This window comes from Tamandua tetradactyla, chromosome 7 (genome assembly GCF_023851605.1).
Source record: "Tamandua tetradactyla isolate mTamTet1 chromosome 7, mTamTet1.pri, whole genome shotgun sequence".
NCBI lineage: Eukaryota > Metazoa > Chordata > Mammalia > Pilosa > Myrmecophagidae > Tamandua > Tamandua tetradactyla.
Genome location: NC_135333.1, coordinates 28,780,733 through 28,808,448, shown reverse-complemented (window position 1 = coordinate 28,808,448; position 27,716 = coordinate 28,780,733). Strand labels below are relative to the sequence as shown.

General features: G+C 51.5%; 1 protein-coding gene and 1 long non-coding RNA gene across 4 annotated transcripts; one reads left to right on the top strand and one right to left on the bottom strand.

Annotated features, from left to right (window-relative positions):
- Positions 1 to 3,640: 3,640 nt before the first annotated feature.
- On the top strand, positions 3,641 to 16,443 carry TXN2 (thioredoxin 2). 3 transcript variants are annotated; one of them, XM_077168698.1, is made up of 5 exons: positions 3,641 to 3,877; positions 4,702 to 4,964; positions 6,839 to 6,962; positions 15,571 to 15,692; positions 16,155 to 16,443. In XM_077168698.1, the coding sequence occupies exons 2-4, from the start codon at positions 4,702 to 4,704 to the stop codon at positions 15,682 to 15,684; spliced, it is 501 nt and encodes a 166-aa protein (XP_077024813.1). In that variant the 5' UTR covers positions 3,641 to 3,877; the 3' UTR covers positions 15,685 to 15,692; positions 16,155 to 16,443. The 3 variants fall into 3 exon arrangements, with proteins under 3 accessions (XP_077024813.1, XP_077024812.1, XP_077024814.1); XM_077168697.1 differs by having other exon boundaries at positions 15,571 to 16,443; XM_077168699.1 differs by lacking the exon at positions 3,641 to 3,877 and adding an exon at positions 3,884 to 3,997 and having other exon boundaries at positions 15,571 to 16,443.
- Positions 16,444 to 20,983: 4,540 nt separating this feature from the next.
- Positions 20,984 to 25,932, bottom strand: LOC143690921 (uncharacterized). The gene is made up of 4 exons (XR_013179272.1): positions 25,828 to 25,932; positions 25,211 to 25,358; positions 24,047 to 24,160; positions 20,984 to 21,228 (listed from the first exon to the last, which is right to left on the bottom strand). It is a non-coding gene; the product is annotated as an uncharacterized LOC143690921 (long non-coding RNA).
- Between the last annotated feature and the right edge of the window lie 1,784 nt (positions 25,933 to 27,716).

Genomic DNA, 27,716 nt, shown 5'->3' with positions numbered 1-27,716 from the left:
ATATATTAAGAATATGTGTTTCATTCTTGTAATTTTGTTTTAAGTAATAAAATTTTAAAAAAAAAGAGTTGCCATCCCTGAATTACAAATTATGCTGCTGTTCCTGTGTTCATGTTCTTATTATGATTCTCAAAGGGGGTGAAGGGACATTGTGTAACTGCTGGAAACATGACAGAAGGCGAATCACAACAGAACATGAAACCAGCTCCCAGAATTGCGAAATATGTCACAGTTCTCATTGTTCTGCAACAGCATTAAAAAAAAAAATCACAAAATTAAAATCAAATGAAGAGATTCAGAGAGAGCAGAACAATGAAGCCATGAGATGCAGAGAGTCCACAAGCCAGCAACCTTTGGAGATGAAGAAGGAAAACGCCTCCTGGGGAGCTTCATGAAACCAGAAGCCAGGAGAGAAAGCTAGCAGATGACGCCATGTTCACCATGTGTCCTTCCAGCCGAGAGAGAAGCCCTGACTGTGTTCACCATGTGCCGTCTCACTTGAGAGAGAAACCCTGAACTTCATCGGCCTTCTTGAACCAAGAGTGATGCAAATGTTCTAAAAAATGATCATGGCGATGAATATACTACTATGTGATGATATTGTGAGCCATTCACCATACACAGAATGTCTGTGTTAAGAGTATTCGTGTCTATGTTGTTTTGGTTTGATAATAAAAAATAACTTAAAAAAAAAATCAAATGAAAACAGAAAACAAAGATACACTGGAAGCCGTATCTCTTGGAGAGACACTCTCAGCTCAGACTGTGGCCCCACCACCCCTCTCTGTGTTTTTTTCTTCAAAGTGCCTCCCTTCAGCCACAAAATCTGCAGCTTGGTGCAGCCCTCTCCCCTGTGATCCTGCCTGCCGGGGCCTGAGGCAGCCCACGTCCCAGGACCGTGATCCTTGCCTGGGGCAGTTACAGCACCATTCAACTTAGTTTTTATACCAATTCCACCTCCAACTATCGGGGTGACCCTGGACAAGCTACGAAGCCTCTGTGTGCTATAACAGCACCAACCTCGTAGGGTTGTGAAGATTAAAGGAGTTAATATAGGTAGGTGCTCAGAAGAGTGCCAGGTGTTGAGCAACGATTCGATGCATCTGTAACTTTCAAACCCATGGGAAGAGACACCTTTTATATCACAACCTTACACATGCAGACATACATACCTAAAAACAATAAGTGTTTTATAAAACAATACTTAACCTTATTACATGCAACATATTCTAATATTTTCCACTTCCATTTTTTTTTCAGTGCTCATCACAACCCTCTACGTTGATTTCACAGCCCACTGTTGGCTCATATCCCAGTCTGCAAAAACACTGTAAGGGGTAGCTGTAGAGACGTTCCCCGTAGCCCTGGATGCCTGGCTTCTTTCTCCTCCCTTCATATCTATTCCCTGAGCCTGCCTTGGGACTGAGCCAGACACAGGCTAGTTTGGCTGGGCGGGCAGCAGACCTGTGAGAGAAAGCATAGCGGGGGGCATCACGAGAAAGCTGGACAGGTCCTCTGTGGCCTGCAGTGAACTCAGTCTTCTCTATGTGTCTCATAGGACTAGAAATAATTTGCATTGTGAACTAAGCTGCGAAATGGGCTCTGTGGAAGAGAGCTGTGGAAATGCTGAACAGGATTAATAGGTGGTTCTGGAACAGTAAGTGCTGGGTATACAAAAAAGCAGAAATGAAAATGAGTAAGGTGGAAGCACCCCTGCCAGATGGCACATGGCATTAGTAGGAACAGCTGTACTCAAGGATGGTGACCTCAGGAAGAGCCAGGAGCACTGGGGTTCCGCTGCTGGGCCACCCCCGTTGGCTCCAGCCCTGGGGGGAAGCAGAAGCTAAAGCCAGAGGTCAGACAGGATGTGGGGGCAATGCCTGCCTGTGCCCTCACCTAGTCTCCTGCCTCTGATAGACAAGGAGGTCCAGTAAGTGGAAGGCTGACATAGCTGTTATGGGCAAACAAATGTGGACCTGTTCCAAGGATTCGCTCACCACATCCCAGAAGAGGATCCCTGAGCAGCTGTGGCCTCTGGAGGGTGAGGGGGGAGAGGACAAATAATAATGCCATGTGGTCAACATAAGCTGGAATAAGACATTCCAAGGATTTTGGAAGAGGGTAACGTAATGTAAAGAGGAATTTGGAGTCCTAAGATTTGAGTTACATCTCTATTCTCGGTTCATTCAACCTCTAAACACCTACTACCACGCACCAGGCCTGGAGGTTAGCAATGGAGAGACGAATGGGCCTTGCAAAAGCTGGCAGTATAAATGAGGAGTGAGGAACAAAGAAGCAGCCAGTAACAACACCGAGTATTACCTGCAGTGACTGACAGATGTCCAGGTGGCTGTGGGAGCACAGAGGAGGGAATCTGTCTCCAACTGCAGAAGTTCAGGGCAGGGTTCCCAGAGCTGAGTTTGATCTGGAAGCATTTTCTCAAATAGAGAGTGGAAGGAAGGGCCTTCCAGTTATAGGCAGCAGCAAATGCATAGTACAGGAATCAGAGGCATTTCGGCAAACCCTGGAAGAGTGAATTCTCAATAGTGATTCCCAGAGCAAGAAATGGAGATGTGACATAGGACTCTGCCACTTTACCTGCCTGATAGCCTTGACTGACTAGAAGCCACTCCCCGAGATACCCAAAGATACTCAGTTTAATAACATCTATTGAACACCCTCTGTGAGCCAGGCACTGTACCAAGTGGGTGCTGGGCATACACAAATTATAAATAAACACCATAAATCCCTAATCTTAAGAACACAGTGTAATGGAAGCGACAAGCACTCTACAATGTGCTATGGGAGTTCTGAACAAAGCACTAGAAGAAGCAAATAATATTGCTCAGAGAAGAGGCGACAAGACGGCCCAGAAAGGATGAATAGGCTTTCTACCAGGTGAAGAGAAAAGAAAGCATATAAAGAAAAGCGCGGAGGCATATAAGAAAAGACAAGGGCCCAGGTGTCTTCAAGGAACAGAAAGAGGACCTGAGGGGTCAGATGTACCATACAGAGAGAAGGGGAGACAGGCGGTGGCTGGGCCACCAGCCTGGGGTGCACAAAGGTACCTAGACCCCTCTGTGCAGTGACAACGGATGTAAAATGAAGGTCTCAGGCCCAAGCAGGTTCAGAGGTCACATGTTACCTGGCGCCTCAAAGGCAGCAGTCCCCAAGTATCACGACCAACGGGCCCAGCTCCCCAATCACCCTACAGAGAATAACCTGAAGTGACTAGGGGCACAAGCCCAGCCCCTCACACCACAAACTGGGGAACTGAAGCCGGGAAGCGGTGAGTGACGTGCCCCCAATCACGAGGTCACAGACAAATGCCACAAAGTGGCCTTTTGACTCCCAGTCAGAGTCTTTTTCCCCCAAAATTGCACTACGCCTCTGAGAAGCTTAACCTCTTCATCCGTAAAACGGAGGGAAAGAAGCTTTCAAAACCTCTAGGAGTCGTCGGGAGGCTGTGAGGTAAACGGCGTGACCTGGGTTGGTTGAGCCGTGAAGAAACAGGAACTTGCAAAGCCCGGAACCCGCCCTTAACTCCCTCTGAGCCCGCCCCCGTTGTACCCGCCTTCTTCTACCGCCTCTTCCGGTCCCTCCTCCAAGGTCTGCCCGCCTCTTCCGGTCCCTCCTCCAGGGCACCCCGCCACTTCCGGAACTTCACCAAAGGTCCTGCGCTTTATTTGTGCCGTATCCTGCCGTTCCCATTGGCGGAAAATCTGGGCGGCCCCTGCGGGAGCGGGGAGAAGTGCTCCAGGTCGCCGATCCCCGGAAATGACGCTTAAAGACTCTCTCCTAAGGAAGTTACGGCAGGAGTGCCCTTGACGGGCGGGGAGGGCCGGGCTGTTCATCCCTCCGCTCACACTACGGGGAGGTAGGAAGCCGGTAGGGATGACTCGAGGCGGTGGTCGCAGCTGAGGAGCACAGCGGGAGTGTTGCAGCGGGGGAGGCTCTGGGAGTGGGGAGCTGGCCCTCCCGGGAGCCTGGGCTCCAGGTTGCGTCCGATTTCCTTCCATAACCTGTGGCCCTTCTGTTGTCATTCCCCTCACACACCTGTTCCTGTGCCTCTTAGTTCCCTCTTGAATTGTTGCGGGTCTTCTCTCCTGATCCCTCAGCAACTCCCCCTTTTTCCTTATTTTCCCATTAAAACACCTTTTAAAAAGAGTATTTGATAGAGCAAAGGCTTAGCAGTCAGCTTTGGGTGCCAGTGTTGACGCTTTCATTTAATAGTTGGGTTAATTCAGGCATGTCACTTAACCACCTGAGCCTCAGATTCCTTGTCTGTAAAATGGGCACTATTTTAGCAACTTCTCAAAGTTGATGTGGAAGCACTAATAATATATGTAAGGCACCTGACCCTGGCTCATAGCATGTGTTTTCTAAATATTGATTCCTCCCACCTCCCTTCGATTGTAATTCCACTTATATCCTTATTTGTCAACCCATTTTCCTAACTCTGGCTTGCCATTCCTTTTTTTTTTTTTTTTTCTTTGTCTTTTCTTTTTTCCTTGGATTCTCATTCCCCACTCACCTCTTCTCCAAAAATCTTACACATTGTTTCCTTATATTTGCTTCCTACCTGCATCTCTCTGAGCCCTGCCCCCACCCCCTACCCCTGTACTCCCAAATACCTTTCTTTTTCTGGTGCATTGACTTCGTTTAGTCTGCCCCAGCTCTTCCTGCCTCTTCCCCTCACAGATGGCTCAACGACTTCTTCTGAGGAGATTCCTGGCCTCCATCATCTCCAGGAAATCCTCTCGGGGCCGATGGACACCCCTCACCTCTGGGGCCTTGCAGAACCTGCAGTGCAGCCCTGGTGGCCTTGCAGCAACACCCAGCCCAACCCAGACAATACACACCACCAGGGTCTGTACGACGACCTTTAACATCCAGGATGGGCCCGACTTTCAAGACCGAGTTGTCAACAGCGACACACCAGTAGTTGTGGATTTTCATGCACAGTGAGTACTGGGCATCAGCAGAAAACTGGGGTCTCATTTGTTCAGTTGCTGGACTGCCTGTTTTGTCCTAGCACTAGGCCCAGTGCTTCTCATATAAAGACTGATAAGACGTGGTCCCTGCTCTCAAGGAGTGTGCAGTCTGATAGGACACAGCCTAGTAAATAGTTTAAAACTCATTGAGATCAGTGCTGGGATAGATTTAAGTTCTGTATCTCACCGTCTGAATACCTCAGAGTCATCTTCAACCTGGAACAAAGCAGGAAAAATATGACTAGAACATCGTCTGGACTTTGATGTGTAGGAGTTCCTGGTCCAGAAGATAAGTTGATTTTATTTGAACATTTGACCATCAAAACTGTGGAAAGGACTGGCAGAAAGTTATCGGTGATCCTGTAGTGGAGCCTGAGCGTGCATGGGCTGGCAGGAGTTTCTTTTCAGTGTTATATAAAGTTTTAGGGATAGTTAAATGCCTGTGGCCTTCTGGTATTTAGCCTGGCCTTCTTTGTTTACAGACCTTGAAGCTTGCCTTGATCTCTGTCTACAAAAAAGCTGGACAGACTCCTCGGATTGAGGGACCTGGGAGGAGCCATCCTACCCTGAGTTAGAAGCTGGAAGGCCTTTTGGGCAAATCTCTGACACATTCTTTTGCTCTGTTTCCATTTCTTTCTCAACTCATGGTGGCGCCTTGGGCAGGCCATTTGAAATCTTTGAACCTCCCTTTCTTTACTTATAATGGAGATATGGTCTTGCAGACTGGGTCTTTCAGTGTTGAAGTCTCTGATGAAAGGGGTTTGTTGGTTTTTTAGTTTTGTTTTGTTTGCATGGGCAAGCACCAGGGGTTCGAACCCAGGTCTCTGGCATGGCAGGCGAGAATTCTGCCACTAAGCCACTGTCTCACTGCCCTGAAAAGGGTTTTAAAACCTGTGAATAAAGTAGTTGTCAGCCAGAGATTAGTGGAAGGCATTGTTGTGGTACACTCCTGGTATGGTAGTATTCTAGAGAGGGCTTCAGAAACAAATGATACATGGGGTGAAGTTTCATTTTCTTCTCCCAGCAAGGAAATAGGTTATAAGTTTGTTCATTCAGTGCCAGGCCCTGCCCTTGGTGCCGCATACATAGAGATGGCAGCATGGTGTCTGTCCTTGAAGAGCTCACCACCAGGAAGGGACTGCCTATACAGGGCAGTGATGGCTGTTGGTGCAGTGGCTGTGGAACCACAGAGTACCCCAGGCTGAAGGAACAGATACATGTAGCACTTCCTTGGTTGCAGTCTCAGCTGTGCTTCTTACTAGCTCTGTGATCTTGGGCAAGTTTCTTAGCTTATATGGGCCCCAGTTTCTTCGGAGGATGCTTTCTCTTCCTTTGCAGTAAGAGCTGGGGAGGTGCTGACGTGGTGACGGGCCCGTTGTTCAGGCTCCCTAGCCCCTGGATTCCCTCCCTTGATTTTTGAGTATACGTGTCAGTTCACAGAGCATGTTTATCCACATTGCCCGTGTTGATTTCTGTAAGAACTTTGAGAGTCAATCTGTTTTTCAAGTGAGGACACTGAGGCGCCAGAACATTCAGATGATTGCTCAAAACTTTAAAAATCAAATCCCATATTCTTCTATATGATAGTATATTTTTCTAACATATATTGGAATAAATAAAATAACCTCTGTGAGTCTCAGAAAATTTTCCCAGTTGCACAGTCTCCTGGCATCACCAATTGGCATGTAAACATTGCAGGTTAATATTCAAACACCATCAACAGAGCCAATAAGGGCAAGCGGTTCCCTCAGAAAGATGCGGCTTGGAGGGTTCTGGGGAGAAAAGAGATCTGAGGGGTGAGTGATCTTGTGACAGACTAGATGCTTCCTTTCTCCCCTTCCAAGGTGGTGTGGCCCCTGTAAGATCCTGGGGCCACGGCTAGAGAAGATGGTGGCCAAGCAGCATGGGAAGGTGGTGATGGCCAAGGTGGACATTGACGACCACACCGATCTCGCCCTTGAGTATGAGGTATGGGTCAGCAGGAGACTGCAGGGCCGCAGATGGGGGTGTCACGGGGGCCATGGGGCAGCTATTTGGGGTGATATCTTGGGTTTTTCTAGCACTTTCAGGACTCAGAGCGCTTTGCAGATATGAGATTGTTGATCTCTGAGACACTTGTCTCTTCACCAGCTTCAGAAAATGGAATGTGTGGCCCAAAGCACCAGTTAGTTCTCTTAAATCTCGGAACACTGGTGGCATTCCTTCCTCCCTTCATCAGTCAGCAGTTGTTGGCAAGCCCTACAATATGCCAGGGTTTCCTGGTTCCGACCAGAAGAAGATGGGTGCCTAGTCCCCAAGCAGCTTCTGGTCTAGCTGGAGAGAACAACAGGTAGATAGGGTCTTTCAGTGTAGGGTGAGAGGTGCTGAGAGAGGAAAGGACGAGGAAGGGGAGAGTATTTCTGGAGGTAGATGGGGGTGGGGCGCAGGGAGTACTTCCCTGAGAGAGACCCTCTAAGCCAAACTGTGAAGGCTGAACAGGGGAAATGGAAGGGCTGAGGGAACAGCACACAGAGATGTGACATGGCCTCACATGGTTGGTTTGTACATTTGTTCAGCAAATACTTATTGAGAGTCCCTTAAATGCTAGACACTGTGCCTTGGTGCTGTGGGTAGAGCAGTGAATAGAACTGATGAAATCCCTGTCCGTAGAGCCTCCATTCTAGTATTTTAGATCAGGGACTGGCATACTTTTTCTCTAAAAAATCAGATGGTAAATATTTGAGGCTTTGTGTGGCACTGGTCTTTGCTGTAGTTCCTCAGCTCTACCGTTGTAGCACAGCATCAGGCAGTCATAGATGAGTGGGTACAACTGGTCCAGTATGACTTTATTTACAAAAAAATGACAGGATTTGACCTGTGGGCCATAGTTTGCTGACCCCCGTTATAGATCATGACATGACAGGTGCCATGGAGAAAAATAAATCAGGAACAGAGGGTAGGAGCTGGACATGGGAGAAGGGAGGGTTTTACTTTTTAAAGGGTGGGCTAAGGAAGGCCTCTCTTAGAAGCTAACCCGTGAGCAAAGACTAGAGAGAGTGAGTCAAAGGTCCATCTTTGACCTTTGGGGAAGGGGGATGCATTTGATGCAAAGATCCTGAAGTGGGGTGAGCCCCATTTGTTCTCTAAATAGAAGGGGACTTATGCCTGGGCTGGAGTGAGGGGAAGAGGAAGACTAGCAGGAAGTGGGGAGGGTGTCACCTGTGCCTGGGAGACATTTGCGGTTGGAGAAGGGGGAGAAGCCTCTTGTGTATGGGTGGCTGGAGTGAAGGGTGATCGAGAATTGGGAGGATAGGCAGCTATTCAGGTAGCCTGTAGCCAAACCGGGAAGATTCTTTGGGTAGCTGTGGTAAGGGTAGCATTATTCGAGGTTGCACCCCAACCACCTTGGACCATATCTGACTCACATGCTCATCTGGTCTAGCCCTAAAGTAGTAAAAAAAAAAAAAAAAAATTAATCAGGTGTCAATATTTAAAACTCAGAAGATTTCACATGAAAATCCAGGTTTCTGGTTCCCTCAGAATACCTAGAGCTGGGCAGAGTGTGCCTTCACCACCACCCTCATTCCCAGGAACTAAGTGGCTGGAAGCCACTTCCCCTGCTCCCTACCCCAGCCTGCTTCACTTATCACATTGCCTGGCAGCCCCTGTCCGGGTGGTAGTAACCACGGGAGATTTCACATCCAGGTGTGAGATGATCACATGTGAGTTTTGGAGCATGGCCTCTCCTCCAGAGAGATGGAGGGGTCTGAGGAGGTTAAAGCCAAAGGGAGGAAACTAGCTAGGACATCATCTCAAACCTGAGGGCCTGAGCATTAGGTAGGGCAGTTGAGCTAGGACTCAGTCAGCCACAAGCCACAGAAACCCAAAGCGTTCTGTGAAAGGCTATTACCAGCCCCCATACTCAGAAAGTTCCGAAGGCACTTGGCTTTAGCTGAATTCAGGGGCTCAGGCTCCATCTTCAGGGATCTGTTTCCATCTCACATCTCTTCCCTATGTTAGCTTCATTCTCGGGCTCTTGACAGGCGGTGGCAAAGAGAGTTGCCATCAGCAACCCTGCTGATGGAGGGGCCTCACTTGTCCTCGGAGTTTGAAAGTCCAGGTTTAACTCATTTCCTTGCCTTAAGTAAACACACCCATTCTCCAGCCAGGCCCCATGGGGGATGAGGAAGTTGGGGGGGTGGGGGGGTGGAGTAACATGAAGGAAAATCGGGGTGCTCTCACCAGATGCAGGGGAAATACACACTGGGCACACAGACCCACCACATGACAATTGCAGATGGGTGGGAAAATTACCCAAGTGGACTTGGTGACCAGGGGCCACTGGCGAGGATTAGGGGAGGGGTGTTCATTCAGAAGTTCTCCCCCTGCTCACTCCGGCAAGCGGGGCCTTGTCTGACCTTGGAGTCACCCCTGGCCTCCCTTTGCTTGTCTATCTCTGACCAGGTCTTACAACACTTATGAGAGTGAGGGCATGGCCTTCCAGTGTGAGCTCCCAGGGCATCCCTCGAGGTCACAGACAGGTGTGAGCTTAGGACCACAGCTCCCAGGGCACCCCTGAGGTTCACAGGCAGGCTTCCTCCTGGCACTGTCTCACACCATGGTATCAGCCTCGGCAATGTCACTTTTCAGCAGATTCATCCTGAATGCCAGCCATGTGCCAGGAGCCATGGTGACTGCAAAAGATAACCCATTTGCTGCCAACAGTGGTCACACAGGGTGACAGGGACTCCCTGGACAATCCCCACCTTCCAGGAATGCCCTGTGGTTAAGCCTTGAAATAGGGTGGCCAGCGAGGATGGGGGAGAGGTGTGTGAGTGGGGATCTTTTCTCCCCTTCTCCCTCCATTCCTGGTTCAGGAGCGCACACATTGCTCACAGAGTCCCCCGGGCTGCTGGGCTGCCATCAGACCTAGGCCTCCTTGTTGGGCAGGCCCTGGACTTACATCGTTGCAGAGCTTATGAAGCTCCAACAGGGATTTTTCCTGACCCCAACCCCCACCCAATTCCTTCCTTCCTTCACACCTGTTCTTTTTGAAGAGAGTCTAAAGAAGAAATTTCTGCTAAGAAATCTGTTGTACCTCCTGGGACCTCTTCCTCCAAGGACTCTAGTCCTTTTCCAGATGTTGGATGAGCTTGTTGGAGAAGCTGCTTTCCATTGTGTTGGGATTTCAGCAGTTCCCTTGACTCTTGCCGCAGCTCACCCACCCCTGGCACCATTCTGTTTTTGTTTCAGACCTACGTGAATTTTACTGTAGCTCAAGAGAGGGTGAAGGAAAATCCCTCCAGGCCTTGGAATGTGCTCTTAGAGTTCAGTGCCCCCTTGTCCTTGCCTTTGCCCTTGCCACTGTCTGGCCTCTGCCCCCACCCCCTCGGTTTCCCACCGGACAGCTTGGCCTTTCCCAACCAGGCAGACCCTTTGCCAGTTCTCAGGGCAGAGGCGAGGGAAGAGTGAATTGAGTGTGGTCCCTTGACCCTTCATGCTTTCCTCAGAAGCTTGTTTCTCTGACCTCATACTTGGAGGGATTAGCCTTTTTTTCGTATTAGGGAAGAAGTGAGTATTCTTTACAAAGCATTTGAAAATATAGCCAAGGGAGAAGAAAAGTTAGCTATAACCCACCATCCAAACCCAACTGCTCACACCATTTGGAATAACTCACAGGAGTTTTTATTTGAATTTTTCTGTTTTTAACATGTGTAACTCAGATACAATTGTATAGGTAATTTTATATGCTGTTTTAAAATATAAATCCATTTTAGTTTGCTGATGCTTCCAGAAATGGAGTGACTTTTAAAAAGAGAATCTATTAAGTTACAAGTTGACAGTTCTAAGGCCATAAAAATGTCCAAACTAAGGTATCCAGAGAAAGATACCTTGATTCAAGAAAAGCTGATGTCTGTCACATGGGAAGACACATGACTGGCATCTGCTGGTCCTTGTTCCTGGTTTTGTTGCTTCCAGCTTCTGATGCCAGCGGTTTCCTCTACGCGTCTGTGAGCCTTCACTTGGCTTCTCCGGGACAGCTTAGCTCTCATGGGAAGGCACATGGCAACGTCTGCTGGGCTCTGCATCTCCAAACTCCCATGTCTAGGCATCTGCTCTTTCTGTCGGCACTCCAAGCATCTCCAGATGTCTGCATCTCTGTAGGCTTTGGGCTCTCTCCAAAATGATTCCTTTTTTAAAGGGCTCCAATAAACTAATCAAGGCCCACCTCAAATGGGCAGAGTCACATCTCCATCTAACCAAAAGGTCACACTGACAATTGAGTGGGCCAGTCGCCAAGGAAGTAACCTAGTCAAAGGTTCCACCCTACGATGTTGAATCAGGATTACTAGAACATGGTTTTTCAGGGGTACATAATAGTTGCAAAACAGTACAATATCTCACAAGGTTTTTCACTGTCTCTTTCTGAATAGTACATAATATTTCATAATTGGAATGTGTAGTATTTTAATCATTCCCATGTGTCTCTGTCTTGAAAATACTCTAAATTAGTGCTTTTCACATGTGATGGTGCACACACAACCTGGGATATTGTTAGAAAGCAGATTACAATTCAGTAAGTCTAGGAAGGGCCCAGATTCTTCATCTCCAGCAAGCCCCCAGGTGATGGTTTGCTGGTGGTTCTAAACCAGACTTTTTGAGATAGAAAAAGTTATAAAGCCCTAGACTGGGTTTTTGTTTTTATTTTATTAATTAAAAATTAAGAACAAACAAACAAAAACATTAACATATCATTCCATTCCACATATATAATCAGTAATTCTTAATATCATCACATAGTTGGATATTCATCATTTCTTAGAACATTTGCATCAGTTCAGAAAAAGAAATAAAAAGACAACAGAAAAAAATAAAACGATAACAGGAAAAAAAAGATTGTACATACCATACCCCTTTCCCCTCGCTTGCATTTATCACTAGCATTTCAAACTAAATTTATTTTAACATTTGTTTACCCTATTATTTATTTTTATTCCATATGTTCTACTCATCTGTTGATAAGGTACATAAAAGAAGCATCAGACACAAGGTTTTCACAATCACACAGTCACATTGTGAAAGCTATATCATCGTTCAATCATCATGAAGAAACATGGTTACTGGAACACAGCTCTATATTTTCAGGCAGTTTCCTCCAGCCTTCCCATTACATTTTTTTTTTCTCCATTACATCTTGGTTAACAAGGTGATATCTACTTAATGCATAAGAGTAACCTCCAGGATAACCTCTCGACTCTGTTTGGAATCTCTCAGCCATTGACACTTTGTCTCATTTCACTCTTCCCCCTTTTGGTCAAGAAGGTTTTCTTAATCCCTTGATGCTGGGTCTCAGCTCATTCTAGGGTTTTTCTCAGTCCCTTGATGCTGAATCTCAGCTCATTCTGGGATTTCTGTCCCACATTGCCAGGAAGATCCACACCCCTGGGAGTCATGTCCCATGTAGACAGGGGAAGGGTGGTGAATTTGCTGTGTTGGCTGGAGAGAGAGGCCACATCTGAGCAACAAAAGAGGTTCTCCTGGGGGTGACTCTTAGGCCTAATTTTAAGTAGGCTTGACCTATCCCCTGTGGGGTTAAGTTTCATATGAACAAACCCCAAGACTGGGGGCTCAGCCTATAGCTCCCAGACTGGTTTTTAAAGTCCCTGTGTCACCTACTACTCTCAGCACGGGTGCTTGCAGGCACCATGTGGGAGGAGGTCCCAGAGGCCTCTGAGGGGACACTTGGTTTGGCATGTCTTTAACTGCAGTGTGGCACCAACCCCCTTCCATATGGAGTCCTGAGTAAAGAATGTATGAATAGTGACCACATGCCATTTTTTTTTTTTTCACTAATAGCCTTTCCAAGAGCCTTCTTATATCCAAAAGCTTTTACAAGGCACTGGCATTTCCCATTTGAAGCATAAAAAATCCTTTTAGTGTTTCCCTCCATATTCTTCCTCACCCCACCCCATTGGAACTCAGTATTTTTCTCTGCTTCCTTGCCCTTGGGCAGAGGCACAGCCTAGTCTGATGTCATGGGCAGCGAGGTCAAACATATCCAAGCTCTGTAGCCACACAGCCCTTTGAGCCCAGTCTTTCAGTTGTAAAAATGACCCTACCTTGAGGTGGGAATTTATGTGACGGCATGTATGCGAGTGCTTAGAATTGTGCCTGGCACTGAAGGAGTACCCAGTGTGTGCAGCCAGGTGACAGTGATTCTTTTCCTTTTCATTAGTTCTGCAATTAGCTGCGAACAAGTTCGCTGTCTCCTGCAGCACCCAGCGCTGTGGTCCTTAAGAGTTCACCAAATTCATCAGAGACAGGAGGGGACTTGGCAGGGACCCTGAGCTCGGTAGCATTGCAGGTAGCCTAAGGGTTAGTGGAAAGAGACCATATGCATACACTCACACACCACGCACACACACCCCTGCCCTGAGTTCTGTCTTTAGCCAAGGATAGGTGGCTGTAGGTGGCCTCACAGAGTGGGTGGAGATGCTGCACAGTTCAGCTCCTTTCTCCAGCCCGTTGCTTCCCTTTGAAACGTGCAGATAGGCAAGCTCCTGTCTGCATTGAGAAAGAAGCTGCCCCTCTTAACACTTACATCATCCTTCTAGAAGAATGTGCCGATGATCTGTGAACCTCCATGAAAGGGGATGTTTACAGGCACTTGCCGTCCAAATTCCGTCCAAATTTTGTGAGCCAAACTCAGCAGAACCACATCCTTCATGGGGGGGTGAGGAAAGTGCAGTCACAGCCCACATATTTCTGCAGTGTCCTAGAGAATCCAGCTCGCTGCAGGACCCCAGCTCTTGGTGTGTGCACTTTAAGCTCAAACGTATTGGTCACAACTAAACCTTGGTTGTCGTGAAGACTTTAGCAGTGTGCCTTCTCGCCTACCTGAGGTGGTCAGCTTGTTCACGCATGTGGGGGAGTCTGCACCACTAGAGGGCGCAAAAGAACCAAACATGAGGTCCCTTGAAGCAGCTGCAGAGCCTCCTGCTGACGGGCTAGGCCGGCACTGGGCCCTTGGCACTTCATACTGCCCCCTGCACCAGGTCCAGGACTAAGGAGATGAGCCAGGGGTGAGGACCAGGGACACGTGCACACGCAGTCCAACATCGGGTGGGCTGACTGGCACACGCCCTCTGGAGAGTCTGTCCACTATCAACTACCCCAACCCCAGATAGTCTTTGAAGGGGTCTGAAGACTCGAAAGGGATGACTGTGTCCCCTTCCCTGCTGCATATCTCCACAGTGCCCACTGGAAATGGGGTGAAGTCAGGGAGTGGTGGCGCCCACACGGGTGCGAGATGGGGCCTATCTGGAGGGTCTTTTTCCTTTTGTGACTAAGTGGGCACAGTTTGAATGTTCTCAGTCTGAAATCTGGCTTCGCACAGATCTGACTCGTACGCAGAGCTGTGCTAAGGGTATGTGAAGACCTGGTATATTGGTCTTGATCACTAGTGTCACCTTATAGTTAACTCACATGTAAAAGAAGTCTGATTTATCTTGCTCTATTGGGAGTTTTTTCAGATGCCTGTGAAGGCCAGGCAGGGAGCTTAGGCAGAAAAGTTGAGGTGCCTGTGTAGGTGGCGAGCCTCATTCACACACCCAGCCCTCCATACATGTCCCCTGAGGGCTTTTGAGCAAATGCTTCAGAGGTCAAGAATGTCCCCTGGCCCTCCTGCCTCCAGCTCTGACAAATGGATAAACATACGATTGGATGTGCTGGGTCCCTCCTCTCACACTGTCCAGGATGAGTCAGTGAATTTCTGGATCCTGTTAGCTGTTCATGGCCGCAAGTTAGAGAGGCTCATAGGGGCCTGTGTTAGACTTTGCTGACACCCCCTCTGTAGCTGTCACTTGCATGTCCATAGGGTACGAGGCTCCAGGGTTCTGACACTTCGTGCTGGGCACTGATCCACCCAGTCCACATACTCTGAGCACCATTTGTGTCACCTTTTCACTGATGACAACACTGAGACTTAGAGTGATGGAGGGGCTTGCCTGAAACTGCTCTGCGGGGAGGAGCAGGCTGAGGTCAGTTAGCTGCAGAGCTGACCCTCTGTCCCGCTGCCCCCACCCCCTCAGCTTCACCCAAGCATCCTCCAGCCCTATCTCAAACCCTCAAGGTGGACATTGTCTCCATCACCATTTTACAGAAGAGAGCACTGAGGCCCAGGAAGTTTTCGTGACCTGGCGGAGGCCTCCCAGCCAGTGAGAGACAAAGCTGAGATTCAGACTATCCCACACGCCATGGTCCCTCCCTGGAGCCCCTGGGCTCCTCCCTGCCCCCAGCCCTGGCCTGCAACTGCATGGGTTATTTTCATCTCTCCTGTCATTTCAGCCAAACCACTGGGCCAGTGAGCCAGTCCTGTGGTTGGGGGTGGGGGGGAAGGGAGCACTGGGATCCCAGAATGGAAGCAGCTAGTCCAGCAGGAGAACCCTGGGTCCTGCAATCTCCCTGTACCACAGGAAAGCCACTTCTCTCTGGCCCCACCCATGGCTTCAGGCACGCACTGCCCTGGAGAGGCCACAGCCTCCTCAACAAAGGTGGGAACAGCAGTTAAGGAGAGCTCTTGCCCTACTCTTCCCAGGTCTCAGCTGTGCCCACCGTGCTGGCCATCAAGAACGGAGACGTGGTGGACAAGTTTGTGGGCATCAAGGATGAGGACCAGCTGGAGGCCTTCCTGAAGAAGCTGATCGGCTGACAAGCAGGGAGGAATCCCAGCTGCCCTTGCCCACCTCAGCCCCCAGTGGTCCTGGGGAGGGACCACAATAGAACACAGGGCTTCCATAGTGGCCCTTTTTCTCCTTTCTCTCTGGCCCCTGTGGGCCCTTGCTCTGGGGACCAGGCCTCCAGCATGGGAGCTGCCTGCCCAGGTGGCTGTTGGGAATGCTACCAATTTGTGGATTGCCATTTTCCCACCCACTTTCTTTCTCTCTGCTCGCGTTTGGGCTAGCACTTCTCCCAGAAGGCTTGGAGAGAGCCTGCCTGGTGGCTGAGGCCAGCCTGCAGTGTGGTCAGCCGTGGTCCCTCCTCATCTGAACCCCGGTGCCTGGCTCATCTGCCTCCTGCGTTTTTCTTTCCTGCTGCTGTTTTGTAAAAAGAAAAAAAGGAAAAAAAAAACCAAGCAAGTGAGAGTAATATATAATTCTCTCATATTTTTTTTTTTGTAGGTCTGTAATAAAGAGAACTTTATGACCCCTTCTACCTCCTACCTTGAAGAACAGACCCCGGGCCCTACACTAAAATTACCCTGTGACCACCAGCCCCACAAGCCACCTCTCTCTCCCCCTCCTTTAAACCAGTTGCAAGGGCAAAGAGGAGGTGTGCTGGGGGGAGCTCTGCAGATCCTTGACTCTGGAAGGCTCAAAACACCACCTCCCCTCACCCATAGGTGCATTCTCTGAGCAGGAGGCTTAACTGTGAACAAATCAGACCAATAAAAGTAGGGTTTGCACCATCAGCAGCTTCCATTCTGTCTGGGCTGGGAGAGCAACCAGACCCTCGGCCTGGGGTGCTGTCCGCATTCCTCCTTTGCCCCTTCCACCACCATCTTCACCTCTTACTCATACTGCTGTTCTGGGGCCCTCCTTCCACACACGATCCTTGTGTCCTGGCAAGACAAAACTGTGTTGTCCCCGTTACTCAGGTGTGCTTGCCCCTGCAACCTGGGCCGTTGAGCCTTCTGGGGCTTCCAGGCCACTCCTGCAGGAAGCCTGGCCCCTAAGCCTGGGGGCCAGACTCTGCCTCTTCTTGTTCCCTGCTCCTGTTGGCCTGTGGAGCCCTGGGTCAGGTAAACGAGGCTCACCAGCCAAGAAAGCCTTCCCTCTGCCTCCATCTCGGGGCTGAGCTGCCAGCTTCCTGGGAGCCTTGGGTGCTCAACAGCAGGTGTGCCCTGGCACCCTTCCCTCCGGCCCTGGGGGAGGCCATGTCTACTGGCATGTGCGTTGTTCTCAGTGGCCCACCCTGTTCCTGTTACAACTGCTGAGTTACTGTGGGCTCTTTGGAGAGTCTCCCCAAGGACTGCCTTGAGAGGGCTGCCAGGAGTACAGGAGAGCAGGATTGGCTCAGAAGTGGAGCCCTGCCCAGCAGCCCTGCGAGGTAGGTGTAGTTAAAGTCTTCCCCATTTGCACATGAAATCCAGCTCAGGTGAAGTAGCTTGACCAAGGTCGCTAAGTCCATTAACAGCTGGGCTGGGATCCAAGCCCAGGCAATCTGGACCTGCTCCCCAACACCACCCTTGCTACCCCCCAGTGTCGAACCAAATGTAGTGTTGGGTATCTTAATCTTCCAGCAAGCCGACAAAGCCGGTGGTGTGGCTCATTTTACAGATGAGGAAGCTGATGCAGAGGTTGAGTAACTGAGAGGCTGGGCCAGGGCACAGGCTCTGCCCACCATACCCACTGCCGCTCCTTAAAAGGTACCTTTTGCAAAGCACTTTCTACACACATTACCTCACTTAATTCCTCTCCTGTGAGGTAAGTCCTATTTCCATATTATGAGTGCAAGAACCAGTTAGGAGAAATTGACTCGCCCAAGGTCACGACTAAAGAGTGGCAATGCTAAGTTTGAATTCAGGTGGGACTCTGACTTCTGGCTGAGTAAGTGGGGAGAAGGGCTGGGAAGGCCTGGAGGCTGGGGAAAAGGCCCAGCCTCAAGTGCCTCTCCTTAAAAGGTGTGCTGTGGTGGTGAGGTGTGCCTGAGGTGGTGCCCAGGTTGGCAGCTCTGGCCACGAGACCTGTCACGGCTGAATCACTTGGCTATGAGCACAAACCCTCCGGGTGAGCCTGTTTGACTAATTCCATGGTGCTGACCTCACCAGGAACGCTGCTGGCTCGGCATCTTCAGAACCACCACCACCCTCTGGGTGCCTCGGTGGGCCCTTGGCCTGGGGGAGAGGGTTTGGCTGCAGGCCCAGCCCCAGCCCCTGTGCAGCACAAACACCTGGAAGTCTTCAGCCCCCAGGATCCCAGAGACAGGCCCAGGGTGGAGCTCCCAACATTTAGTTCTGATCATTTATCCAGTTGGCCTGGACATAGGCCCTCAGATGAGGATGGAGGCTTGAGTTTGTCATGCTGCCTCCTTCTCGTGTGTCCTCTCATCTGATCCTCACCACTCTCCTGCCAAGCAGGAAGTCATCCCATTTTGCAGATGAGGAGAGTGAGCACAGAGTGGCATCATTGAAACTGCTGGCACAGCTCACCACCAGAGAGCGAAATGTAGTGCGCAGTGCAAGAAGTATTTGGGAATAAGTGTGTGGTGATAACAAACACGAGTCCCCTCCAAACACACAGAGGAGGGAGTGGAAACTGGCTTACCCTTGAGAGGCTTATGGTCTCAAGATTCCAGTGTGCAGGGGCTGTGGGTCCTTCCGGAACTAAGATCACAGCAGGAAGGGACCTTAGGTCACCCTGCCTCCCTCATAAGGGCGAGAGACCTGCGGAGGGGTGGCATGCACAGGTCACAGCATGTTCGTGGTAGGCCAGGACTTGAATCCCTGGGCTCTGTCCACTACCCCTAAATGAAAATGAGTCACAGCCCTTTTTTCCATTCAGCTTCAGAGGAGGTGCACGAGGGCAGACTCTGAGGTCAGGACCTGCCGGGTCAAGAGGATGTTGACAGTGGTGGCTGCCAGTGCCCTTCCCAGAAGTCCCTACCCTGGGCAAGGGGCCCACAGCCAGCTCAGCCCCCACCCCAGCCGCCTGCCCAGCTTCTCTTGCAAAGCCAAGGTAGTTCTGAACAGGCTGCCGGAAATCCCTAATGCGTGGACCCTGTCCTGGGAAGGGCCTAGAGAACAATGTTGGGGCTGTGTCCGAGGCAGGCAGGATGCTGTGGGCTGAGCGAGTCTTCCAGGCATGCTACTGCAGTTCCTCTCTGCTGCCTGGAAAACCGGCTGCAGGTGTGACCCTGAAATCCCAGTCCCAGGGCTGGGTTTCAGGGCTCTGCAGAAAGGAGCCTCGCCACCTCTTCACCAACCATCTCCTGACAGCCTTTGGGAAGCTGGAGGCCACCATTGGCCACTCCACATTGTGTAGTAGGGCAGGAAGAATTAGATCTGGGTTCAGATCCTGGTTTGGTCCCCTACTAGTTGTGTGACCTTGAGCAAGCAGCTTCACCTTTTTGAGGCTCAGTGTTCACATCCATGAAATAGGGATAGTGATGCCGGCTAACACTTGCTGAGTGCACGTTACACATATCATCTCATGAACCTTCATAGCAATTCAAAGAGGTAGGGACTATCATATCCCCATTCTGCAGATGAGGAAACTAAAGGCCCAGAGAGCCTAAGTAACTTGGCATTAATAGGTGTCAGAGGTTTAATTTGAACTCAGATGTGGATTCCAGAGTCTCTTAGCTATACTGCTTTCCATTTTCACCAAAGCTTCTCACCATTTTAAGCCTCAATTGCACCATTTGCAAATTGGATTGAATAAAAATCACTACCAATGAGAACATCTTGAGGATTAAATGGCTTGGCACCTGAAAGCACTCTGGCACCTAGTGGGAGCTCAAGAAGTTTTAATGGCTTTGCTTTTCCTCTTCTCCCAGCTCTCCCCAACCTGACTCTAAGCTCCTCTTAAACAGGAAGCACCAGGCTTCCTGAGATAAGGGCACCCACCACGGGGGGATAGGGGGTGGGCAGGCATCACTGTGCCAGGCTGTGGGGCTGATGCTGAGCCCTGGGCAATGGTCCTGACTCCGGTTACCACCTCTTCCTGGCCTAGAGCTGGCTCTCTGGGTGCCTGTGGCTCCAGTGCAGGCAGCCGCTGGAAGCCAGGGGTGATGACCTCAGCCATGGAGAATGCCCCCTGGGATTCACCCTGTCTGGTCCTCTGTTCCCCGTGCCTCCCGGCCACTTCTGCCTGCCTCTCGCTCATGCCTCTGTGCCTATCCAGCCACCAAGGAGAGGAGCGCCTTGCTCCACAGCCTCTAGTGATTCACCGGGGCTGAGCCGGGTCCCCACCTTTGGCCAGCGTGCTGGGGGGGATGAGGGAGGGACAAGTAGCATCTGTCTCTGATCCTCAATCCCCAGCAAGAAGGCAACCCCAAACTGGTCCTTCTGTGCCCCATGCTGCCAGCTGCTTCACTACTATTTACTCTCATCCTCCCAGCACTCACTTGAAGTAGAGATTGTTCCCATTTCACAGGAATGGGAAACTGAGGCAGAGAGACAGAGATGGTGTAACAGCCTCAGAAATAGGGCAGAGAAACTTAAATGGGCCCAAGATAGCCCAGCCCAATCCCCCGCTATTCCTCCTTTGCCGCACAGCTGCCCCCCAGGGAGGGTTAAAGGGATCCCTTTTCTCACACCGCAAGTGGGGACATTGCTCAGGATCCATGCCTAAGACCAGAATATTCTCTCCAGTCCACACCTGGCAGCCCCATGTCCTAACATCAGCCCAGCAAACACCCGTTAGTACCTCTCCGGGTCTGGAATTGGGAATTCAAAGCAGAGTAGGACACAGCCCCTGCCCTCAAGGAGCCCACGGGAACTACAGCGTTCCAGTCTGAAGTAGATAAAACAAGTAACAAATTATTTGGAAGCCCTAAAGAGAAATAAATCTGTAAGGGGCTGTTGGGTAAATCACAGAAAGGAGCAACCTTAGAGAAGGGTTCGAAAGACCTGAATCTGGGTTAGCCAGAGAGGCACATGGTGGGAGGGGCAGCCCAGAGGCAAGGACAGCATGTGCAAAGGCACGGAGGTGGGAAGGCATGGTCTGTTCTAGGAGGGAGGCTGGGTGCAGGGAGCTGGCTGGGACCCCGCCCAGGTAGATGGAGACAGGCTTTGAACTGGGCCTTGGAGACACCCAGACCTGGTTCCAAGCCCTTTCCCTCACCATCCAAGCTTCAATTTTCTTCATTTCTGAAATGGGAGAACATACCCTCCTCACAAGTGACACTGACATCAGATAGTGAGTTCAATGTTTGAGCAAAGGGCAATTATGTAGTAAACACCTGTGCTCCTTTCCTAGGGCTGCTGTAATGAATTACCACAAACTTGGTGGCTTGAGAGAAAAGGAATTTATTCACTCACAGTTATGGAGATCAGAAATCTTAAGTGAAAGTGTAGACGGGACCACTCTCCCTCCGAAGGCTCTAGGGAAGAAATTGTCCTTGCTTCTTCCTGGCTTCTGGTGGTTCCCAGCTATTCTCAGAATTCCTTGACTTGTGGCTATGTCACTGCAATTGCTGCCTCCATCTCCCCGTGGCCTTCTCTTCTGTATCTCTCGGTGTCCTCGTCTGTCTCCTACAAAAACACTCACTGGATTTAGGGCCCAATCTAAATCTCGTCTCTTAACTGCACCTGCAAAACCCCTATCTCTGAACCAGGGCACCTGCTGAGGTTCTAGGTGGATGTGAATTGAGGGAGGCCTCTATTCAGCCTTTTCCAGCGCCCTATTAAAATTTCCACACCTACTGTGTGGTTGGCATGTTTCATGGTTCGATACAAAGACCAAGACTTACAGTGGTGCCGGGGTTCTAAACACTTTCCGTGTAGCAACTCATGGAATGCTCGTGCAACCCTATGAGGTCGATCCTATTATCAGCCCCAGTGAGGAAACTGAGACCCCCACGGGCTTTAGGTCATCATCCCAGGAAGTAGCAGGGTCGGATTGAAACCCAGACGGTCTGACCTGAGTCCCTGCTCCTCTCGCGCATCCCACCAGCCCTCACCCCTTAGAGTCACCACTGTAGAAGCAGCTGCTCGTTGCATCCCCACGACCATCCTCGTGTCCCACTTCCCAGACCAGGGCAGTCACCTTTCCCCCAGTTTTGCAGGTTTAGGTACTTCTCAGTTAATTGTTTTGTTATTATTATTTTTTTCCATTATAAATGAAGTTGGAATGTACATGTTTGGACATGGAGCTTATTTCCTGGTTTGGGTTTTATAGAGGTGGGAGTCCCAGGGCAAAGGGAGCATTTTATTGTCCTGGAGAGAAAGGAAGGCGTGGCCCCCAAGCCTGAAACCCGAGCTGGGTTCCCTCCCGAGCACCTGTACCTCCCACCCACTGGTTTACTTTGGGGGAGGGGAGGACTGGTTTACTTTGGGGGAGGGGAGGCTGGGTGGCAGGAATGTCCTCCACTCTGCCCCTCCTCCAGCCACCTTTATGTTCTGACTCCCTTTGCTTTGGAAAGTTCCAGGCCCCAGATTCCTGCGTTTCTGAAACCCCTAGTTCAGAACAGTGGTTCACATAGGAATTCCTGGCACTGCCGGTTGAAAATGCAAATGCCTGGGCTCCACCTGAAGAAATCCTGGGTCACTAGGTCTGGATGGGACCTGGAAGCGTGCATTTCAAATGTCGTGGTGATGCAGGGGGCCCCAGACTACACATTCAGAAAACTCAGCTCCTGAGGCTACAGCCCTCTCCAAACCCATCTGTCGCCCAACCTCTTCCTTGAGCCCCAGCCCTTCCATGTCCCAACCCTTCGCACAGGCCGGACTCAAAGGAGGAGCACGGAGATCTGCAAAATGAATGAGCGAGGGCATGAATGAGCAAATGAATACAGTGTGTGACCTCACAAGGGTGTTGTTCTAGGCCAGGCCCTGTGCTTGGTCTGGACCCGCCCTTATCCAGTAGCCGTGTCCCCATTATAAAGGACCTTCTCTCCTCGCCACTGTGACCACTTTGTCTCCCGTCTCACAGGGCCCCTATGATGCTGAGACTAGGAACAGAGGTGCATCAGTAAAACTCTAGGAATGTCAGTCTTTTATTTTCCCAGCGGTGACTTCCCTTAACTGGGCAAGCGGCAGCAGGAAGGAAGGCCCCAAGTCTGGAGGAGAAAAGGGGAATGGAGGTCTGCTGCAGGAGAGCGCCCAGAGGACAGCTGAGCTCCCCACCCAACACATACACACCTCCAGTCCTGGGCTTGCACCTGAGGCTGAAGAAGACTGTGGGGGGAGAAATTGCTTCTAAGGAGGGAGGGCAGGATCCCCAGGGGATCCCTTCCCCCTGCCACGACCCCAGACCCCAGGCAAGGCCCTCTGAACAACATCTGAACTTGTGTGCCCAGCTGGGTGCCCCGGTCACTCAAGATGAGTGCAGGGGCTGCAGTAGGGGGCTGGCGACTGTGAAGTTAGCACAGCCAGGCCAATTTAAGGCTGGCAGCCCTCAGGCCGAGAGAGCAGGAGCCGCCTCCTCAGCCAGCAGGAAGGAGGGCAGGCTCGGCTGGGCAGGCGCAGGCCACCTCTGGGCCCTGGCTGCGGCCCCCAGGGGCTGAGGGGAACTGGCAGAGTGGCCGGCTTCCCTGGACAGCGGCCCAGAAGGACGTGGGCTCAGGCCAGGACGGCCTGGGAAGACGCAGCTGTTGTTTGCGCTCTTGAGCCCCAGGCTCGCCCCTCGCTTGTCCAGGCGAGCCTGACCTCTGCGGCCTCCTCTTCAGAGGCCGCCTTTCCCAGGACTCTGCTTTCCCGGAGTCATGAACCTCAGGGCCGAAGAGCCTCAGAGACCAGCTCCAGCTCCCTCGGTTTTCAGAGGAGAAACCGGACTGGGCCAGGGGAGGGGGAGGCTCTTCCGAAACCCTCTCCAGAGTCTCCAGGGCCTGCCGGACTGGGCCAGGGGAGGGGGAGGCTCTTCCGAAACCCTCTCCAGAGTCTCCAGGGCCTGCGTCTCTCACTCCTGCCTCCAGCTGTCCATGGCACTGTGTCCACGCACCCACCTCCCCGCTGGGCGGCCCCGGTGTCTGCCTCAAACAACTGAATTCCTAGCCCCTAGGCCTGGGCTCTAGGAATGCTCCTATGTCTCCCCAAATCTCCCCTCACTCCCCACCCCCATTCTGCTGTAGGTCTGACTTGGGAGAGTGGGAGAGAGGGTTGTTAGCCTCCCAGATCCTCTGAGCTAGAGAGCGTTGTCCCGTTCAGGAAACTCAGCTGGACAGGCCCAGGGGAGGACAGAGGCTGGGGGGGTGAAAGCTGAGGGGCCCTCAAAGACTAGGGTTTGGGTGGGCCCTGAGCTATAGTGACCATTTGTCCTGCTTGGCCTGAGACAGGGGGTCCTGGGACATGGGAATTTTCAGGACCAAAACCAGGATGAGTTGGTCAACCTAACCTTGACTCTGCCACTCACTGTGTAACCGTGGGCAGGTCACTTCATCTCTCCCAGCCTCAGAGGTCCACCTGAAACATGGGGTCATTCTCCATCCAGAGTCCCACGTGGGGTTGTTATAGAACTCCCGGGAGGCTGCAGAGAAAAAGCCAGAATGTGCTGCATTCCAACAGCTGGAAGGGTTCTTTTCCTGTTTTAGTGGTGGCCCACACGGGACCTCCTCTGCTCCCCTGCCCACAACATGAAATTCAGCCATTTATCCACAAAGGCTGGTTCAGCCCCTCCTTTGTGCCAGGCACTGGGTACACACAGGGGGCAAAGGGACAGCTCAGCCCTTTTTGTACTCACAGCCACGTGCATGGGAAATCGGGGCAGAGTAAGAGGAGTTTCTTCAACAAGAAAATAATTCATGAGCAACTACTTACTACGTGCCAAAATGTCTTACACATCTTGCAATTAACATTAACTCATTGGAACCTCACAATAACCCAGTGAGGTAGGGATTATCTTATCACCATTTGCAAGAGATTGAGGCTCAGAAAGGTTAACAATCAGTAGGAAAGTTGGGAGGACGACATGAAGAGCTATCTTTTTGAAGGAGTCTGTGTGTGTGTTCAGGGTAAGGACTTCCAGGAGGGCGCAGCAGGTGTAACGGTTGGGAAGCATGGAAAAGCATGATGCTCTGGGGAACCGCAACTTCACAGAGGGCCTTGTGAACTAAGCCAACAGTTGGACCTGTACTCTGGGGGTGACTGGGAGGCTGTAGAGGGCTTTAGGAATGGGGATAGCAGAGGGGCGAATGGATAGATTTGGGATTTAAAAGCATGTGTGCTGTGAAGAGAGCTTGGAGGGAGATGGCAGGGAGGCAAGCGACCAACGGGTGGGCTCACGCTGGTCATTTTCTTTTAGGCTTAAAATCTTGTCACCAGAAGGGTTCAGTCAACCAATGCATCCAGGGCTAATGTTTAGCCAGGTCCTAGGCTTACAGAGACTTTGTGCCAGTTAGAAAAAGGTGCTCACTTTGGACAGAACAGGTCATCAAAAGCTTTCCATTTGACGGTGAGGTGGTGACCGTGAGCTTTACTGAGAGGCTCCACCCCCACCACAGCTACCTGGTGAGGGCCTGCGTCTGGGCGGGGTGAAGGAAGCAACCCGTCCAGAGTCACAAGGCCACGAGGTCCCTACCCTGGATTGAAGAAGGCCAGCTTAGGCTTCCCGCAAGATGAGTACCCGAAGGACCGGGCCAGGCGCGGGTCTCAGCTTGGAGAGAGGCTCAGGAGGACCCCCGCAAGTTCCTCCGGAGATCTGGTGGACCGCACTGGAGAGGCCCCACCTTCGAAGAGAAAGTTCCCCAGAGGCTGCCCCGCCCCGCCCCACCCCGCCAGCGCCGCGCCTGCCATATAAGGCGAGCGCCGCGCAGCGCGTCCCTCCGGGAGCCGCTGTCGTCACCGGAGTCCGCCCGCCCCCAGCTGCATCCCGCGCGCCGGGCCCGGGCACCCTTCCCAGGCCGCGCTCCTCAGCGTCTTCCTGCCGGGAAGCGCCGCCTCCCCCCCTCCCCGCCGCCCCCGGGGAGGTTGCCCTCCCGCGCTGGCGCGCTGCAGTCCCGAGTGGGCCCCGGCCGCGCGCACCTGCGCCCCCTCCCATCGCGATGCGCAGAAGCTTTGGGAGCGAGCCGGGCGAGGGGCGGGTGGTTGGTCGGGAAAGGAAAAGTGGGCTGCAGGGCTGCCCGAAAGCCGGGGGCAGGGGTACCCCAAGGAAAATCATCCTTCCTCCCGAGTGACCCCAGCCCTCGGAGCGCTTACTTTTTGGTAAATCCTGATTAGAGTCTTGGCCCGTCTGGTGCTAGAAGTGTACCAGTGCCTTAACAGTTTCCCTTGTCAGCAAAGAAAAGGGCAGGCCTCGGCCCGAGAGCCCTGGGCAGGAGCTAGGTAAATATAATAAGAGGACTTTGTTTCTGATGATGTTACAGTTTCCAAAGAGAGTTGGTTTTCTGTGCATGGTGGTGACATAACAGTCAACTTTCTTAGTATGAAAATGCTCAGATACGCAAGGGGAATAGTATAATGACCCCTCATATACTCATCGAATGTTCACGTTTAAATATGTATAAATGTTTGTTTGGTTTGATTTTTCTTTTTTTTATTTTTTTTTTTTTTAAAGACAGAGAGAAGGAAGGAAGGATAGAAGGAAGGAAGGAAGGAAGAAAGGGAAACATCTTTTAAACATTTTCTTGTTTTATTGTATTCTGTTTCTCCGTTTTTTGTTACATGGGCTGGGGCCGGGAATCGAACCGAGGTCCTCCGGCATAGCAGGCAAGCACTTTGCCCGCTGAGCCACCGCGGCCCGCCCGGTTTGATTTTTCTTTGATGAGCTGATTTGAAGGAAAAAGAACTGGGGCCAGGGCAAAACTCCTGAGCTCGCTGCCTGGAGTGAGTGAGGTCTGGCACGCGCCGCCCGCTGCGGGGAATGAAGGAGGCGGGGGGAGGGCGCGAGGTCCGATGCCCCTGGCACCCCTGGGGCGCGGCCGCGCAAATTCCTCGGCGCCAGGACTGCCCTCCGGGGGCTGCCTCCAGACACAAGTCTCCCCGCCCGGGTTCCTACAGCGCCGGCCTTGGCGCTGCCCACCTGGCCCCGCAGGCGTCCCGGCCCCCGCACACCTGAGCCGGAAGAATTTCCTAACCGGTGAATCCCACTACTTGACACTTCCTCGTGTCAACCCTAGGGCGGCTCCCAGTGCCTGCGGGACGAAGGCCGGGCCCCTTAGCAGGGCGCAGGTGGCCTCGGTGGTCTGGAGCCCGCGGGCCGCCCACCCGTTTTCCTCCCACTTCCTCCTTTGACTTGACTCTCAGGCCATCGTGAATCATTCGCAGTTTGATGAATATTCATGTCGTAAATATTTAATGTGTTAGGATGGCCGGGCCCGGAAATCATGCTGGGCAGTGATGCGGCAATAGCCCAGTGGGCGTGGTCCATACACGCGTGATGTTTACAGTCTGGTGGGGGAGGGGGTAAGTTAGTGTAAATATTTAAAAATGTAATGTGTGCTATAGAGAACTGCAGGGCACCAAGAGTTCTTGCCTTCTGCCTGAAAACCCCCAATCTCCACCTGGCTAGCTTCATCCTCTTAGACTCCTAGAAAATGTCATCAGCTCTGTGGGACTCCTGCCCCTTGCCCGCCCCCCCCCCCCCCAGAAGACCTTTAACGGGGCCCCCCCTAACTCCTCGCATATGCCTTAACTGTGGCTCTTATCACTCAGTGGTCGCTCTGATTGGCCCAGTGACCCCAGTAGCTTGTGGGGTGCAGGTGTACAGCAAAATTATTGGATAACTGTTTAAGCAGCAAAGCCTTTATACCAGGACCTCCAGCACAGAGCAATGTAACCTTCCCTCCCTCCTTTTGCCATTAAACCAGAGAATACCAAGCTCCTCCTTTGTCTCCCACACTTTGCCATGGGCCAAATAACCTACCAAGGGCTAGGAGTATTGCTGCAGTAGGAATGAAATTATGGGACAGGAAGGGTCCATCCTGCCTGGCTCCAGTGGGGGACAATGGACAAAGCAAGTAGCATTTGCCCAGGGCTTTCTCGAGTGAAGGCAGAGCTGGGCGTCAGGCTGAGAGAAAGAACTGGAAGGAAGCGGCAGGTGTGAGCGTGTGCAGCTGCTGGGGTGGAGCACCCAGCCAGGTGTGGCC

Excerpts from the sequence above, each read along its gene's own strand:
- TXN2 (XM_077168698.1), top strand. The coding sequence starts at position 4,702 with ATGGCTCAACGACTTCTTCTGAGGAGATTCCTGGCCTCCATCATCTCC. Across the intron at positions 4,965-6,838 it reads GTTGTGGATTTTCATGCACA|GTGGTGTGGCCCCTGTAAGA; the intron begins GTGAGTACTGGG and ends TCCCCTTCCAAG. Across the intron at positions 6,963-15,570 it reads ATCTCGCCCTTGAGTATGAG|GTCTCAGCTGTGCCCACCGT; the intron begins GTATGGGTCAGC and ends TACTCTTCCCAG.